Source organism: Cannabis sativa, chromosome 2 (genome assembly GCF_029168945.1).
Source record: "Cannabis sativa cultivar Pink pepper isolate KNU-18-1 chromosome 2, ASM2916894v1, whole genome shotgun sequence".
Lineage (NCBI taxonomy): Eukaryota > Viridiplantae > Streptophyta > Magnoliopsida > Rosales > Cannabaceae > Cannabis > Cannabis sativa.
The window spans coordinates 69,565,085-69,583,376 of NC_083602.1; the positions used below are offsets into that span (position 1 = coordinate 69,565,085).

General features: G+C 33.8%; 4 protein-coding genes across 6 annotated transcripts; 1 reads left to right on the forward strand and 3 right to left on the reverse strand.

The window, feature by feature from the left end:
• Positions 1-1,745: 1,745 nt before the first annotated feature.
• Positions 1,746-2,251, reverse strand: LOC133034472 (uncharacterized). Its single transcript, XM_061109563.1, has 2 exons — positions 2,045-2,251; positions 1,746-1,943 (listed from the first exon to the last, which is right to left on the reverse strand). The coding sequence occupies exons 1-2, from the start codon at positions 2,249-2,251 to the stop codon at positions 1,746-1,748; spliced, it is 405 nt and encodes a 134-aa protein (XP_060965546.1).
• Positions 2,252-5,483: 3,232 nt separating this feature from the next.
• Positions 5,484-11,816, forward strand: LOC115720752 (E3 ubiquitin-protein ligase JMJ24). 3 transcript variants are annotated; one of them, XM_030649927.2, is made up of 14 exons: positions 5,484-5,743; positions 6,045-6,634; positions 7,104-7,246; positions 7,325-7,424; positions 7,549-7,681; positions 7,781-7,835; positions 8,089-8,770; positions 8,931-9,260; positions 9,639-10,067; positions 10,163-10,235; positions 10,702-10,787; positions 11,105-11,224; positions 11,334-11,404; positions 11,493-11,816. In XM_030649927.2, the coding sequence occupies exons 2-14, from the start codon at positions 6,092-6,094 to the stop codon at positions 11,590-11,592; spliced, it is 2,865 nt and encodes a 954-aa protein (XP_030505787.2). In that variant the 5' UTR covers positions 5,484-5,743; positions 6,045-6,091; the 3' UTR covers positions 11,593-11,816. The 3 variants fall into 3 exon arrangements, with proteins under 3 accessions (XP_030505787.2, XP_030505788.2, XP_030505789.2); XM_030649928.2 differs by having other exon boundaries at positions 5,532-5,743; positions 6,012-6,634; XM_030649929.2 differs by having other exon boundaries at positions 5,532-5,743; positions 6,042-6,634.
• On the reverse strand, positions 11,756-13,220 carry LOC115720755 (psbP domain-containing protein 7, chloroplastic). The gene is made up of 3 exons (XM_030649932.2): positions 12,722-13,220; positions 12,399-12,612; positions 11,756-12,262 (listed from the first exon to the last, which is right to left on the reverse strand). The coding sequence occupies exons 1-3, from the start codon at positions 13,062-13,064 to the stop codon at positions 11,950-11,952; spliced, it is 870 nt and encodes a 289-aa protein (XP_030505792.2). The 5' UTR covers positions 13,065-13,220; the 3' UTR covers positions 11,756-11,949.
• A 1,076-nt stretch (positions 13,221-14,296) lies between these two features.
• Positions 14,297-18,042, reverse strand: LOC115720754 (zinc finger protein GAI-ASSOCIATED FACTOR 1). The gene is made up of 3 exons (XM_030649931.2): positions 17,460-18,042; positions 15,913-16,312; positions 14,297-15,414 (listed from the first exon to the last, which is right to left on the reverse strand). Exons 1-3 carry the CDS (start codon positions 17,707-17,709, stop codon positions 14,406-14,408), a joined length of 1,659 nt encoding a protein of 552 aa, XP_030505791.2. The 5' UTR covers positions 17,710-18,042; the 3' UTR covers positions 14,297-14,405.
• Between the last annotated feature and the right edge of the window lie 250 nt (positions 18,043-18,292).

Below are 18,292 nucleotides of genomic sequence, written 5' to 3' on the forward strand. Positions count from 1 at the left end.
TTCTCTTTCTCTCTTCATATTTTCATACCTTGAGTGATAGAGTGAGTGCCCACACACATCAAGTTGGTCTTCAATCATAGTATGTAAGACTGTGAAGAATCCAAACACAAGGAAGGAGTTTCGGGCTCAGATCTTGGTGATACTCTGCTACATAAAGGATACAAGGGTTAGAGATCTGAGTGGAAGGAGTCATTTAATTCCGTTGCACCCACTGTAAGGTTTCTCATAACTTTTATGTGTTTAAATTATATTGTTTTAGAAATTCATATTAGGATGTTAAAAACATACATGGTAGTAAATCTAGATCCTGGTAAAATAATTCCAACAGCTAAGGCAATGAAAACAAAGATGTCTCACATACATGCTGCTCACCCAATAGCGCATTATATAAAAGGATTGCGAATTCCGTGTTCTAAGCCTTGGTATGAAGCCGATCATGTCCTACTCATCATAAATCTTAGGAAGGAAAGTCATTGGGTTTTTGGCCATCTTGATTTGAATGAGGGGATTATATTTCTTTATAATTCTTTGAGGACTGCCAAAATGAATTTTGCAACTAGGAATGCAATGAAGGCTTATTCTGTTTTACACCCTTTGTTTTTTGATCTGCTTGGATTTTGGAAGAATAGGTCTCATGTTTCTGATTTAGGTTCTGACCCTAAAGCTCCTCTAAGAATTGTGGAGATTGCTGGTCTTCCATCTCAGCAGAAAAAGTGAGTTGTTGTTTTTAAGTTTATTTTATGTTGTATAATAGTTGTTTAACTGTTTTGTTTTTCTTTCTGGGTAATAGTGATTGCAGAGCATTTGTGGCTGCATTTGCCGAGTTCTTCATCCATGGGAAAGATGTTCCTAGTGATTTTGACATTGAAGTTTATCGTACTCGACTTGCTGCCCTCTTTTTCTCGTACGGTCAAAGGAAAAATGATGAAAGTATTGATAGCGAGGATGAGAAGCAAAGCAAGTCTTCCAAGGCTTCTAAATTGAAAAAGTAGGGTCAATTTTTAGGGAAACTTTATTGGTCTTGGTTGATTTTCATTTCAGGCAATTTTTAGTTTTTTATGTTTATAGGTACCATATTCATTTTATATTCTGGAACTGGTTATAAACTTTAATAGCAACAGTGTTATGATTTTACATTTAATTATGTTTGTTTTTTTAAGTCGTCCAATTATAGATAAACTATTATGCAACTGTATACAAACTATTTTTAGTATTCAACATACTTGTTATTTAATTTCTGACATCTTATCTCAATATATTCCTTACTGTTATGCAACTTTTTCCTTCTCCTTATTATACAACTTATAAAAAATCATATCTGACTTTTAAAAAATATTTCTATTGAAATTCTTTTTGTAATAAATCCTTAATAAGTGTCAAAACTGTCCTGAAACTATTATGCAACTACTAGCAAACTATTTAAACTTTGCCAATTAGTAGCAATCTATCAAATATAACATTTCATCCTGTGTAAATTCTCATAGAGACTTAAACAATTCAAATAATTATGTTGTATCTATTTTATTGCTTGATTGTTGCATGTCTTTTGGTTGTGACCGTGTTGACCACATTTGCTGCACCTGTTCTATTTTTTTGTATCCCAATCAGCTATAAATCTTCTTTTCCTTGGTCTTCCAGATCTTATTTTCTGGTTTGGTGGCAGAACAAGGATTTCTTTTATATTCTGTGGTACATCCCATGTTGTGATTGTGTACCAGATATGTTGGGCCGCTATATGTTTCAAGCTATGTTCTTGTCATGTAATAATTTGAACAGTAGTTGTAAACATTCAAGTTCATCTCTTTTATCACAGCAAGCGCATGAGCACACGGTAATTTGTCAATTTGGAATCTGTTGCAACAACATGTTTTCTCCTTTAGATTGATCACCCATGATGTTGTTAGTTCTACCACTTCGAACATGCTCTCGTTTATTGGCTTTACCTGCAAATTAGGTCGATATAATCAATCGTCAAATAGTACAGAAAATTGAAAAACAACTATTAGGAAACTGTAATGCAACTTAAAGTTTAAAGAGATTTTACATTTTCTGTCAATGAGTCCACAAAGTTTTTGACTAGCTTCTTCTCTGCTGTAGGTGTTAAAAATGTTGTGGTTTTCTGTGCTTTTTTCCTGTTTGTGTATGTCCATTGTTGTATCAAAGCTCTCAATGACTCCATTAGTGTTGTGATTAGTAGTTCTCTAGCTGCTAAGTTTGTTGCATTTAGAGATTCAGCAATGTTAGAAGTCATAGTTGAATACCTGTTGTGTTTGCTGTGGTATCTTGACCATTTATGGTATCCAACTTGTTGTAAATATGGTCTAACACGAATGTCCAAGTTGTCCAGCTCGCTCATATGGTATTCAAATTTCTTCTTTGTGTATGCTCTTGCTGCAGAGAATGGTTTATCGAGCTTGCTTGCATTCTTCTTGAAGGTTGCTTAACAGGTGGTATACACAATAGCCATGCGTTATTTCTAGAAATACTTGAGCATCTGCCTTAATTATGCTCTCATGTCTGTCTGAGATCAGGCACTGTTCCTCTCTTATCCCATATGTTTCCATTAGTTTTGTGAAAAACCATTGCCATGAGTTGTTGTTCTCTAAATCCACAACAGAAAAAGCTAGGGGAAAAATGTGTTCGTTTTCATCTTGGGTACAAGCAGAGAGTAATGTACCTCCATATGTTGATTTAAAGAAAGTTCCATCAACAACTATTATAGGTTTGCACTTCTTCCATCCTTTTATTGAAGCATCTAGTGCCACAAACAAGTACTTGAAGCTGTTGTCTTCCTCTGTTTGCATGTGTACAATAGTTCTGGGATTAGTTTTCTGCAGCATGTGCAAAAAACTTGGCAGCAGCTTGTAAGATTCGTTTGCTTTTCCTCGTAATTCTTCTTGCGCGTGCTCTTTGCTTCTCCATGCTTTCATGTAGTTCATTCTCACCCCATACTTATGTTTCATTTCTCCTCTGATGTCTTGTGGCGTTTGAGTTATTTTTATGTTGGTAAATCGTGGCTTGATGTAGTTTCCAATCAACTTCGTTGTAGCTTGTCTTTTGTCTGCAAATCTTATGTTTAGATCACAAGTGTGTATCACCTTTCTGTCATACTTTCGCATTATGAATGACTTCGTTGGTCCGTTTCTAAATGCCGTTAGTGCCCACTTGCATTTTGGATCCAAGCAACCAATTTTGTATATTCTTGCGCAAGACTTTTTCACTTTGAATTGAAAGTTATTTCTAATTGCATAGAAACCAACCACACTTTGGAGTGTTTCTTTGTCCTTGTATATTTGTGCTTCTTCTATTTCAAGATGTTGCGGATCTGTGATTAGTAGTTCGTCATAATTTGTGAGTTTTGACTCCCTATTTTTGTTGTTTTCCAGTTGCTCAACCATTTCCTCTGCCACAAGTTTTGCATAGTCCATGAAGTCAAAATTTTCTCCCCCATCTTCCAGTATTGTATCTTCAATTGTATGTTGTTGATTTGTTGAGTTTTCTGTTGTTGCTGCATTGTATTCTATCGTTTCAAATGCGTTTTTCTGTGCAACTAATGCGTTACTATTTTCCAAGAAGGATGAATTGATGGTTGTTGGTGGGTTGTTAATGACATTCACACACAATGGATATGTTGTAAAGTCGAACTCCTTCAGTTTTAGTTGTATGTAGAAGTGCAGGCTTTGATAATCCTTTATCCTCAATGGTTGGTATCCTTCTTTCACTTGGTATTTCAGTTGTAGAACAGTGTTTTCTTGGTTGCATTCCAGGACCTCTTTCAACTTCCGTTGTAATTCTTCATACTTACAATTGATTGAAATGTAATGTCCACTAGCTTCATAATTTTCATAATTCATTCGATCATCAAATTGTCCATTGCAAAAGACTAGGAATGGAATGTCTTCTTTTTCCTGTGATTTTGAAATTATTATTAGTGTAAGGCAATAATTTTGAAACTATTTTGATTCTGTTATTGCTAATGTTAGTAATGTATCCGAACATTTTTTACACTGATTTTTGTAACAAAAAAAATTTATATTTATGAAATAGAATAGAAACTTACTTCTATTTCCTTTCATCTGTTCAAGTCTTGTATTTCCAGTTCTGAACCCTGTTTTTGTCATTTTTTATTTTATTAATGTTATGAAACTATGAAAAACAGCAATGCAACTATTACAAAACGTTTTAAATTTATTACACAATCTAACCATTTGTCCAAGTGTTTTCTCTTTTCCCTCTGTCCAAAATAAATTCCTGCAATATTGAATAAAACTATTATGAAATGATGATGCAACTATAAATTAACTTGAAAAAATATGGAACGTAACTCCAATTAACATAATTGTTACTTGATTTTATTTTGAAATCATAAAAAAATGACTATGCAACTGAATATAACTTATATGTATTGGTTATACCTGATTTGGATTGATTAGGAGCTCCTGATCTTTTCGTTATTTCAGGTCAATTGTTACCAATTGCGAACCCTGTGCTTTTCATCAGTTTTATTTGAATCAGATCTTTTTTCCAACTATTATAAAACTAATATGCAACTATTTGCATAAAACTTACCATGTATAACTGTTATTTGTTGGTACCCGTCAACTGAAATTTCTGCATAATATATAAACTATCATAAAACGATAATGCAACTATAAGGCAACCAAAACAAAAAATAAACATATTTATACGTAACATGTTGTCCCTTAATTCGAATTTGCTCTTCTTTTTATGTTTTTAAAAAAATGAATTCTACATTGGAAACCAGTAATCAACCAAAATGCAACTGTATATAACGTAGATATATTATTCATGAGGTTTTTTTTTTTTTTTTTAAAAAATTTTCACATCATACCTTGTTTTTGATTCGAGGGGAGCTCCAGATCTGTTTGTTACAGATCTACATTGCATGAATCTGGATTTCGATATTAGGGGGAGTTGTTTTGAATGAGTAAAACCGAAAACAAATGTGTAATTTTAATTTCTTCCCAGTTGTTCTGGTTTTTTTTTTTTTTTCGTAATTTTCTGTTTAGATCATTGCAGGTTTTCTTTTCCAGTTGATTTCGCCAGAATTAATGGTTGTATTTCACTCGTTTTAGTTTCATTCTGGTTGTGTTGCTGATTTGAATGATGGATGTATGTTCATCTTCATCGTTCGTTCCGTGCGGCTAAAGGTTTAGAGTATGTGATATTTTTGTAAATATTTGGGTGTGGACTAAATGTTTAATGGGCCAGCCCATAGTATATTTGTAATTTTTTTCCTTTTTTGTATTTTCCTATTTTTTTCCTTCATTTTTCTCTAAAATAACTTAATTAAGTTAATAATTAATTAACAAATTTTAAATTAATTTTATTAATTGTTGATAAATTTCAGTATACATATTAATTTTTAATAAATTAGAGTATTTTTTTTTTTGAGAAAAATAAATTAGAGTATCTAAAATCATATTTTACCATATATTTTCATACATTTATTTATTTTAAATGAAAATAAGAAGATTATTTATGCTATATTTTTGTTGGAGAGGAGATTAAGTTTTACCCTAAACTGTTAATGTTTTAAAATTCAGTTCCCATTTATTTTTCTCTTTCATTCTCGCCAAATTCATCATCGGGCAGTGCTTCTCCGGCGAAACTACGGTTTCATTAACAAATTCACCGTAAAACCCAATTATCTCTGCCAAAGCTCCAGCTGGGCACTCCGGCCAACTCTCTTGGCCGGTTCTTAACATTTCATCGCGACCAGGTACCTTCTATTAGTTAATTTTATATTTTCATAATTAGGATTTTAGGGATACATTTGTTTTAACTATATAGAAAACCAAAAAACAGAACTGAAATATCTGAATGAGTTTTTCTTTTTTAATTGAACTTTATGTAAATTTAGTTTCTTTTCGTACTGGGTTGGTTGAAAATTAACTGAGAGATTCATATGAAAATTATCTTTTAAATAATCTTGGGCACTTTGAACCTTATTATGTGTCATTCATAGCTTAAATTGTGTTTGTTTTTAGTTAAACGACTTATTTGAAGTCTGGTTTTAGCAGCAGCACAAGATTCTGCATAATACAGAACTGTTGCTGATCATTTTGTGATGGATCATTCACGATCAGTCTCCGGGATTGGTGAAGATAATGTTGGGATTCCAGATGATTTGCGTTGCAAGAGATCAGATGGGAAACAGTGGAGATGCACTGCCATGTCCATGCCAGATAAGACAGTATGTGAAAAGCACTATATTCAGGCAAAGAAGAGGGCTGCTAATTCTGCAATGCGAGCTAATTTAAAGAAAGCCAAGCGAAAGTCCTTGGGTGAAAGTGATATTTACTTAGAGAGTAAGAGTGATGATTTTGATGTGCCACTTGTGACTCCGAAAGTTGAGGAGTATTCTGCTCCTGTCCATAGGAAAAAGTACTTTGAGAAGGTATCCAAGAATCAGTTTCGCTACTCTCCTGAAACTCCACCAGTGAGAAGTTTTTCTGTACGAAATTCTCCGAAGCTAGATGATGATTCACATTTAGACTTAGCGCAGTATGAAGAGAATTTCAGATCATATAAAACAACGCCTAATTCTGCCGTGGACTCATCCAGAAACAGATCACAGAGAAGCTTTGATGCTAATGCGACGACAGTTTCGGTATGTTGACTTGAATGCAAGCTTACTTCTTGATGTAGTTTTTGAGCTCTGCTGCTATACTCAGGATAATTACTGTGATGCTGTTGTAATATACAGAAGATTTTTGTCTCAAAGTTGGATCCCAAGTAATGACAGTTCATAAGAATTTCTTTTATTAATTTTTCTTAATTAAAATAGAGAGCATTGTTCCGAAATCCAAAGGCATCCCCCTTTTTGACCCCTTGGGAAACAACTCATTATTTGGTCACTGCATACCTCTTTGATAGTCTTTGTGTTCTTATCCTTAAGAGTGAATTGTATCTCTAAGCCTAAGGGAACTAAAAGCGAATAACCATGATCATCAGATTGTGTTTTTCTTTTACTTTTCTCGTTGAAGATGATTGGTTGCGGGTACCCTTTATTATGATTATTTTATATTCTATATTTACTGCATCATTCTAATTTAAAGTGAACACACTTTATTCTTCAGGAGTACTCTGATCAAAGCACAGAATCATCTGAAGAGACTGGTGGCCAAACATGCCATCAGTGTCGAAGGAATGACCGAGAAAGAGTTATTTGGTGCCTCAAATGTGATCGAAGAGGATACTGCGATAGTTGTATATCTAAATGGTGAGGTTTGATTCTCTAGGAGAACATACATATTTTTGAATGCCGATGTGCATGCTTAATAAAGAGGCTTACTTTTAGGTACCCGGACACCTCAGTGGAAGATATTCAAAGAATATGCCCCGCGTGTCATGGTAATTGTAACTGTAAAGTTTGCTTACGTGGAGATAATTTATTAAAGGTGCGCTACAGATAATTTCATCATTTTGTTTCAGAAGTTAATTATAGACAAGAATTTTATATTTGAAAGTTGGCATAACCTTTTAATCACTTCGTATTATGCTCAAATGCTTCTTTTATTCTAGGTAAGAATAAAGGAGATCCCTGCCCTGGATAAATTACAATATCTCCACTGTCTGCTATCTTCGGTGCTTCCTGTTGTCAAGCAAATCCATCATGAGCAGTGCTCTGAGGTAGAATTGGAGAAAAGGCTTCGTGGTAAGATACTTTTGATTCTTCTATGGTATTTTAATTTTGCTTTCATTTAGTGATCACCTAGAAATCTGTTAACTATTTTGTCACTCTGTATTTTTTCAGGAACTGACATTGATCTTTCAAGGACACGATTGAATGTAGATGAGCAAATGTGCTGGTATGGTGATACCCTTAAAATATAGTAATCTAGATTTTCTTTACTTCAGTCTCCATGTATTGACTTTCTTAAATTGTCCACATAAGGAGTTAGGACTAGGCCTTCTATGGTTGTTAGATTTCTCAATTTTATGTATGGTTGTATGTAATATTCTGATTATCTTGTTAATTTCTATCACATTTATGATTTTAGTCTTTAGCGTACAATAGTGTCATCCTTTTGGAGGCTTGAAATTTGATATGGTTTATTGCAGCAATTTCTGTCGAATTCCCATCATTGATTATCATCGGCATTGTGCAAACTGCTCTTATGACCTTTGTCTTAGTTGCTCTAGAGATTTAAGGGAAGCATCTGTGGCTTGTATTAATGGAGTTGCAGATAGTAAGATTGGCAGAGAAAGTGAAGATAAGGAGTCTGTGGTGGAGCTACTGCCTAGGGTCAAACTGAACTTTTCAGACAAATTTCCTGAGTGGAAAGCCAACAGTGATAGTAGCATTCCATGCCCCCCAAAGGAGTACGGTGGCTGCGGATATTCATCATTGAATCTAAGTCGCATTTTTAAGATGAATTGGGTAGCAAAATTGGTGAAAAATGTTGAGGAAATGGTAAGTGGGTGTAGGGTTTATAGGGATGCCAACATGGAGAAAATCATGTTTAATGATCCTAGGCACTGCCAATATGCTCATCGGGAGGATGGTGATGCTAATTTCTTGTACTGCCCTACGTCAGAAGATATTAAATCTAGTGGGGTTGGTGACTTTAGAAAGCATTGGGCTAGAGGTGAGCCCATCATTGTTAATCAGGTTTTTGATAGTTCATACTCTTCAAGTTGGGACCCAATGGTGATATGGAGAGGGATACAGGAGACTAAGGATGAGAAATTGAAAGATGAGAACAGAATGGTAAAGGCGATAGATTGTCTTGATTGGTCTGAGGTGAGCTCTCTATTGTTTTTATCTTCTTCCATAGCATCTTAAGTATCATGTTTCATTTGCATTGAACTCATTCCTGTTTCATTGAATAACTAGTTGTTGATTGATTAACGTCTTATCAAATTCTTTGAAATAAACCTTTTTGGCTTTGATATGATGGCAGATTGATATTGAACTTGGTCAGTTTCTAGAAGGATATTCTGAGGGACGGCTCCGTGAAAATGGTAAGCAAGAGCTATTGAAGTTGAATGATTGGCCTTGCCCAAGTGCAGCTGAGGAGTTCTTATTGTACCAGAGACCTGAATTTATTGGTAAATTGCCTTTACTTGAGTATATCCACTCCAAGTGGGGTCTTCTCAATGTTGCAGCAAAACTCCCACACTACTCTTTGCAGAATGATGTGGGGCCTAAGATTTTTACTTCCTATGGGACATACGATGAACTTAGTGAGGGCAATTCTGTCACCAATCTTCATTTCAACATAAGAGACATGGTTAGTTGTATTCTTCTTGTTGACCCAAAGTTGTTGATTTTAAAGATTTATTTATCTAGTGAAGATGTTTTGTACTTCTTCTTTAGCCAGTTGTCATAATTGCCTTTTAATTTAGCTTCATAACTCTCACCTGATCTATGCAAATAGTGATTGTTAATGTCTGATATTTTAAGCACTGTTTCATATACATATATATTTGAATTTTTGGTCCTGGCAGTTTGACTGGGGGACCTCCCAGTGGCTTCAATATTTTTGAGTCTTTGGGGATTTGAACCTTGGAACAAATGCCTACCAGCACTCCTTACCACTAGACCATCCCTTGGGTTTTAACACTGTTTCATATTCTATGCAAATAATGATACTTTGTGCATGTATCAGGTGTATCTTTTGGTGAATACATGTGAGGTGAAATTAAAAGGTCAGCCAACAACAAAGATTGAGAAGATGCCTCAAGCTTTTGAGGAATCTGAGGAGAAAGATACAGAAGGAGATGGAAAAGTAGGTGGGGACGAGGGTAGGTCACCTGATATATCACTTGGGGAACACAGTTTGGAAATTGAAAATCATGCAAATTTGGATGAAAATAGAGATGTTGAGATGATGGATCAAGGGATTGATAATACTTGTAGTGTTGGAGATGCTGCCATTGGGGAACACTCAAACCAGAATGGTGGAGATGTTTCTGAAAAGACTCGTCCAGGAGTTTTATGGGATGTTTTTCGCCGTGAAGATGTTCCAAAAGTATCTGAGTACCTGAGAATGCACCAGGAGGAGTTTGGGTTGCTCGACTGTGAATCATATGATTTTGTAAGTTTTAGCTAGTATTTTCTAAAACAACTTTTCAACTGTTAGCTAAGGCTTGGATTTTGTAATTGTTGTTGATTGTACATTTTAAATTATAGGTTACAAGGCCACTTTATGATGAGAGGTTTTTCTTGAATGTGTATCACAAACAAAAACTGAAGGAAGAATTTGGTACGTATACAAGCTTATGTTTTAGTTAGTTTGATACTCTTAATTGAACTGCATTTGGTACAATTATTTTTCCTTCTGCGATTATCATTTCTGCAATTAGTAAGTAAAATTCTTTACTGATACTACTGATAATTTTCGGTAATAAACTGGAGATATAGAAGAGATAAATTTAATCTAATCCTTGGCTGCGATTATGAGCCAGAAAGATTGACAGTTAAAATTTATTTTGTTGAAATTGCACAATTTATGTGTTAGGAAAGCATTGCAAGTAATTAACTGTGTTTGTTAAGATACAGATGATTGTTGAAACTGAATCTAATTGGTTCTTCTTTTGTTTTTCATTTTTACCTTGTTAACAAATATGGCTCTGTTTATTATCTCTGTTTGTTTGGTTTTGATAATGTAGAATATTGATGTTTCTGAATTAAATTTTTTAATGGTAGAGAATGTTTGGCTTGTGTTTCAGGAGTTGAGCCATGGTCCTTTGAACAGCATCTGGGGCAAGCTGTATTTGTCCCAGCTGGGTGTCCTTTTCAAGTAAGAAATCTTCAGGTGAGTGGGTGTGATATGGTGGTTTTTATAATGTTAAAATAAAATTCTATGTAGCATTTTACTGGGATTGTGAAAGTTTATACCAGAAATTTAATTTCACTTTCGACTGCCTGAGCCTCCTACAGTAGAATATACTAAATTTTTAGTTCTTCAAAACTTGTTCATGTTATAGGAATTCACATCTTACAAGGTTATTTTAACTTTCCAGTCCATGTTTACTTTGTCTCAGATCTTTTGATTTTTAACTCTCCAGTCCATGTTTGCTTGGTCTGAGATCTTTTGATTACCTACACTAATTTTTTTGCGTTTTTCCTCAGTCCAATGTTCAGTTAGGACTTGATTTCTTATCTCCTGAAAGCCTGGGGGAGGCTGTAAAATTAGCTGAAGAAATTCGCTGTCTTCCGAATGAGCACGAAGCAAAACTTCAAGTATTGGAGGTGCCTTATTTTATATGCTCTCTACCTTTTTTTTCTTTTCTTTTTTGACGCTCCTTTAATTTTGTGTCTGGATAAGATGTATGTCTGATTACTGAGCTTTTTAATTCAGGTAGGGAAGATATCACTTTATGCTGCTAGTGCAGCTATTAAAGAAGTCCAGAAACTGGTGCTTGATCCAAAGTAAGAATTTTTTTAACATTCTGTTGCTGATTTCTTAAAACACTTCAATCTATTAACTGGGAAAATCTTGCTTTGTGCCTCTTTGCAGGCTTGGCTTAGAGCTGGGATTCGAAGATCCTAATTTGACAGCCGCAGTTTCTGATAACTTAGAGAAAATGATCAAGCGAAGACAGATAACTTGTGCTTGAATTAGTCTATATATGTACCTAATCACACACTTAAAAATATAGGAAGATTCAAGTCACCCTGATGGCCATGAGGCTCGGATTTATATTCAATATGTAAATTTAGTCATGTATAAATCTAATTTTTTGCACTCACAAAGTTAGGTGTTGGTACCTCATAGTCATCTCAAGAAAAACAATCTGTCTAATCAATTTATATACTAGAATGTGCTTCTTTTTTGGTTTTTTGTTCTTGTTTACAAAGGATAGCCTTTTCATTCTTAAACCAGCAATAATGAAAAATTATTGGGGACCTAGAGACCATTGTTTGTAGGCAAAATGGCAGAACAGTATTAAAGCAAAGCAAAGTTCTTCGAAGTATCAAGAGGTCAGACTAAAGGATTGAGCAATTCTCTGAAAGTCTAACTTCACTTCTGGCCAAGCAGATTCTGGTGCCTGAGCATTCAGAGTAAACAATCTACCATTCCGAACGCAACAAACCGCAACATTATGCCTGCGAAACGAAGGACTCTCGACCCTGAATTCCAGCTCATAGTAAGCTATATTTCTTAACGAATCCTCTCTCAAATTCGACTTTACCAAAGTTCCTTTCACTTCAGGTCGTTTCCCAGATCCTGTGATGGTTCTAACTATAGTTTCTCCAACCTCATTTGGTCCTCCAAATGCCTCAATTCTATGAACAAACAACACAAAACACATACAAGTTTTATCCGACACGTTATAAAAAATGAACATATCTCTCAAAAAAAAAGAAAATGAACATACATACAAGTTTATATATTGAGAGAGAGAGAAAGAGAGAGGTGTACTTGAAATCAAGAGAAACTGGTGAAACAATAACGCTAACATTAAGCTCGCCGCTGGTACCAGGAGGCCCAAATGCAACAACAGGCTCATTAACATTGCTAAGTCTTCGACTGGTATTCAATGAAGGAGGATCAAGTGATCTTTCCAACTCTTTTCTCTCTGCTGCTCTGTATAACAGTCTCTGATCTCCAACCCAAGTTGCTGGGTATATGAATTCTGTCCCGGCGTTCGTTACTCGTTATTAAAAAAATCAACAACTTTAAAATATTGCCAAATTGATTAAAAGAAAAAACAGTACTTGTTAAAGAAAGAAAGGGTTACGAACCAAATCCTTCATTTGTGTCTATGCACCTATTATAGCCACCAATAGGATAAACGACATCAAGCTTGAGATTACGACTAGTTTCTGGGGACAACCCCAAAAGAAAACTAGTAGCTCCCAAAAAATTTGCACCAACGGCTACCAAAGAAGCCGAGCCAACACCCAATAAGAGTCGCCTCCTAAAAGTCATTTCTAGCGGGGCAAATTGCACCGCCGGAGATCGTTCCCGCCGGGATGCCGTCTCTTGCTCAAAACTATCTTTCCGGTCACCGGAAGATTGCGTCACGCATATGTGGTGAAAGCATGCAGTTTTGCATGTATAAAAACAGCGTGATAATAATGCCATTCTTACTTTTCTTTTCAATGATTTTTCTCTTTTTGTTTAAAGCACTGCCTTTATGTCGTTCATTCATAAGCACATTATCCTCTTTTTTTTTTTTTTTTTTTTGTGCTGGAATTAAAAGTTCTCTTTATTTATTTATTTGAAGGGTTAGATTTCGCATTATATGCTGTTATTATATTAGAGGAGACTTTATATGCTGACTCAGTTCAATATACATTATTATAAGGATTAGGATCCCAAAAGTAAAATTGAATTGTGAACTCTCAAAAAAAAAAAAAATTAGGCTTATAATGATTACAATGTATTACTATTAACTTTTGTTAAGTTGAAGTAATTCCATGAAAACAAGTCGTTTTGTTAATTAATTGTAATTTAGTTTTACGACGAAGGGTTAAAATAAAACTATTGACACATTGACATTTTATTTTCTAAAAGAAACATAATTATATAGATGTAATAATAATAAATTAGGCCTCTTAACTATTACAAACAATATTATTTGGTATTAGGAAGCTTCAATCTTACAAGTTACATTTTAATTTAAAAATCTATTTAGCCAAATTATGAATAACAAAATTAAAAAATTTAGTAATCTTCTAAAAATTACACCTCATTTTTTTTTAAGACGCCTACAATGAACTACATAATTATCAATTTTTTACCTTAAATTTAATCCAATAACAATTTTGATAACTATATGAGAATCACATCCCATAATAACAATTTGTAAGCTTTTTCTGGCTAAATATTGGCATTACATGGTTCTCATACAAAATCATAAGAAAGCATGCTTGTAGTACTATTATTCTCTAATAATATGTTTTCCAGCTAAAAAGAATTTTTTTCACTTAATAATAATAAGCATATATTTTTTGTATTTACATTAATAATTGCATGTGTAATGGGTATCTTATAATGGCAAGAGATTCTGTAAAGGAGAATGGTGATAAGTCACTTCATTTTTATTTTTTATTTCTTTCATTACTTTTGCGTTGGGTTTATTATTAATCATGAAAAAGTAGAGTACTCGAGCTCTCTTTTCCTAACTCATAGTGATAATGCTTATCTGTTGTTGGTGGTTCACGTTTTTCCATGTACCAAATCACATCAAACATCCACTAAACGACCGCGTTTAACTCGCCGACAACGATACGCACTCTACTTAAACGACATGTTGTTTATAGAGCGGAACTAATTTAACTCTTATAGTAACTGAAAATTTTGAAATCTAAAACTGAAAGGGACCAATTGAACTATAATAACAATAAACATCGATACAAAATTCGAAAAAAAAAAATTAAATAAAAGCAACATATTATTCCAGCATCACGAAGATTCTGCCTCTTAAACCTCCCAAGCATGCTTTTCCATCAACGCTGCATGTTGCTGAAGCTGAGTCAGAGTAGTCTGCATACTATGGTGAATAAAGTTTCCTTGCCTGCTGCTAGCTGATCTTGATCCAATCCCCAAAAAGTCAACAGTCATCACATCTCCACCACCAGTAGTAGTAGTAGTATTAGTCAAACTACTACTAGAAGTATTATTATTCCCACCACCATGCAAAACGGCATTCTTAGTATTGTCGTTTTTCATACTCAGCTCCATCTCTTTCAGAAATGTACTACTACTAATACTATCACCACCACCACCACCATCAACACCACAAAGTAGTCCACTAAAAAGGCCTACATTATTCTTGTTATTATTACTATTGTTATTATTATCGATGAATAATTGGTCATGATCCAAATTAGTAGTAGCATAGATGGAGGGAGCCATGGCCGAGCTAGCGGAGCTTACCGTGGTTGCTCCCATTTGGGCTGCCTTCTGCAACAAGGCAGTGGCTGATAAGTAAAACTCTCCTCCGCCTCCTCCGCCGCCAAAATGGTGGTCGTTATGATCAAACGACAGTGGAGGTGATGATGAAATGTTGGTATTAATAGTACTAGCAGTAGTAGTAGTAGGAATAGGAGGAGGAGGAATCATATTATTGTTGAGGGTCGTCGGTCTTGCGGAGAAGAAGGTTCCGGCAGCCATGTTGTTGTTGTTGTTGTTGTTCAAGGATTGATGATGGTCTAGGATTAATGGGGTTTTCATATTCATCATAATCATGTGCTTGAATTGATGATTATGATGATGATGATCCGATGGTGATGTCGTTTCTGGTTGTGGGATGGCGTACTTAAGCTCGTTTTCTTCGTTGATGGTTGATGATATTATTGAAGACATGAGCTCAGGCTGGTTGGACGACGACATATTAATATTCTGTCGTTGAAGAGTATTAGTTGTCGTTTTGTTGTTTTCTTCAGCTATGGCATCGCAGAAAGCTCTATGTGTTATAAAGCTATCTCTCCTGTCAGTACATTTAATTTTCCATTAAATAAAAACTAGAATATTTTACTCCCAATATATATATATATATATTTAATTAATTATATGAATAACATTGTTTTGTTTAGTAAGCAAGTGTTTTTTATATTTTTATCCAAACTTTAGTGATAGAGACGAAACAACAATCTTCTATATATTGTATTTAAGTTGAATAGTCAAAGTTCCTGCTAAGCCAAATGTTTAATTAAATATTATAATTTAACAACGCCTAATAACAAGGAAAGACAATGCTACCTGATCAATAATTATCATTATTAATATTATATCACATGGAAGAAGAAAAAGAAAAAAAAGCTAGTCTTGTGATTAATTATAATCTAAGAGCTGCTAACCAATATTTTACATCTTTTCATTGCTAATTATTAACAGTATAATTAAAAGATGATAAAATATATATGCATGGGGTGAGAGTATATATATATATATGAATCTGATTTAATTATATTATTATTGTTATTACCTGGAGAAGATAGTTCCACACTCGCATTTGTACTCTCTAGTACCACAAGTCTTAGAATGGGCTTTCCAATCAGACTGAACAGCATATTTCTTAGAGCATTTTTCACACTTCCATTTCTTCTCACCATGCTTTCTACAGAAGTGTTTTTTGATCCCAGTCAAGTCCCCGAGAGCCCGGGTCGGGTTGTGGTGGACACACGATGTTTCCGGGCAGATGTAGACCCGTTTTCGGATTACCTCGTTCGGACTTCTCTGCCGAAGCTTCCATGGCAAGTTGTGACCTCGCCTGTGAAGCTGCAGATTCTGGTCTCTCTGAAACCCTTTGTTGCAAATTTCACACACAAATCGGTTTCTCGCTAGTAAAGTGTTTGGTGACAAGGCTATTACCTCCGCACTTGGATCTGTACGTACATCTTACAAATATTAATAATAATAATAATAATAATAATAATTATTATTATTATTATCTTAATTAATAAATTTGTGATGATTTTGGTTGAAACTTGAAATGTATTTTTGGACTAAAAAAAAAAAAATAGAAAAGAAAAGAAAAGAAAAGAGAGAGAAAATGATACAGTATAAGGCAATTATTGCAATGCCAAGCCAATAATTGAACTCCCCCCTTCTCCTTCAACTACTTAGACCATCAATAATTCATCTCATTTTTGTTTTTAATTTTTATTTTAAATGAGAAAATACAAATATATATCAATTATTTTTATACCGAAACGGGAAGAAAAACAAAAATCTGATGAGAAGTTTTTGTATTTTGCTATATCCTACATGGTTTTTGAATTGTACTTCTGAATCAAGATCATGAGGTGATCAGCTGAGCTGAGCTAGCTACCCCCCTCTCACGATCTTAATTTATTTTCCTACCAAAAATATGAACAGTAGTAGGCCCAGTAACACGTGAGCTTATAAGCTTGGGAAAAAGCTTACAAGAATATTCATTATTTTTAATTTTGATTTTTTTTCAAAAATTATAAATTCAAAAAAGAAAAGGAAAGATGTTAGAGTAATAAATTTTTTGTTCTATTCTCTTTTCCATATAGCTATAAACTATATACAATGGCCATATGATCAGTTGCAGTCGGCCAACAACATAATAATTGATTCAACGAACTGAAAATTATTAATTAATTTCAAGCTTTTTTTTTTGGAACAAATTAGTTTCTAGCTTATATATATAAGCATGTAATTAACATAAATAAGAATATAATAACTCATTTTTATGCTCAATATACATCATAATTCTCAACTTTTAAGCATGAAAAGAAAAAGAGCACAAAATAGAGCAAGAATTCCACTGAAGTATTCATTTAATTTACTTTGTTTGAAAATAATAATCAAGAAAAGGAAAAAAAAGAAGTTATTATTAACATACTAATGAACTAGCTTCTTTAAATAATAATAATAAAAAAAGAACTATGAATTTTGTGTGACTGCAGTGATTCTATAGAGTGAAATTATACTATATATATAAATAGAGAGGCAGTAATTTAGGTAGGTATGTATATATATATAAATATATATGTATGTATGTACCTGGGTTTCCTGGAGGGTTTCTCTTCTTCTTATTAGCTAGTGGGGAAGGTTGTTCAAGGACTTGATGAGTGGAAGAGCCATTGCTGGTTGTGGTTGAAGAAAAAGAGTTAGAACCATTATTGTTATTATTATTATTCAAGTTTTCCAGAACTTCTTCTTTTTCAACTCCTGCTCCTGATTCTCTACCAAAATTCCCTGAAGAAAAGCTGCTTCTACCACCATGATCTTCACAACCTGTGATAATTGACATTTTTGGAGCCAACAAAAAGATAAAATACAAAAGACACTTGTTTTTTTTAATATATATATATATATATATATATATATATATTTATATATGTTGTCTTTGTCTTTTTTTTCTTGCCAAAAACTCTTTGTTTCTTTCTCACTTAATATTCTTCTCTTGCTTAGAAAGAGATAAAATTGTAACAGCGAAAAGATGAGTTTTGTAGTGACTATAGAAAGACAAAACCCAGAAAATTCTCCTTTTTTTATTTTTTTATGGTGAAGGAAGAGGGTTTCTTGTAGTCATTATAAAAGATGAACACAAGAACAAGATAAAACTTGGTCTACTTTGGCTGTGTGTTGTAATATATTCACATTTATTATATATGTCTATCTTAAGATACTGTGTTGGCTATTCTTATGTGTATATATGAAATATTGGAAATACCCTTGCCAATTTGGGTTATTAATCATAGTGCCATTTCACTAATCTTTTTCCCTTTTAATTATTATATTATTATAAAACTTTTGGACAGCATGGATGATGGTGTTTTGAATATTTTCATTAATTTAATTATTTATTATCATGAATATACTATTACATACAA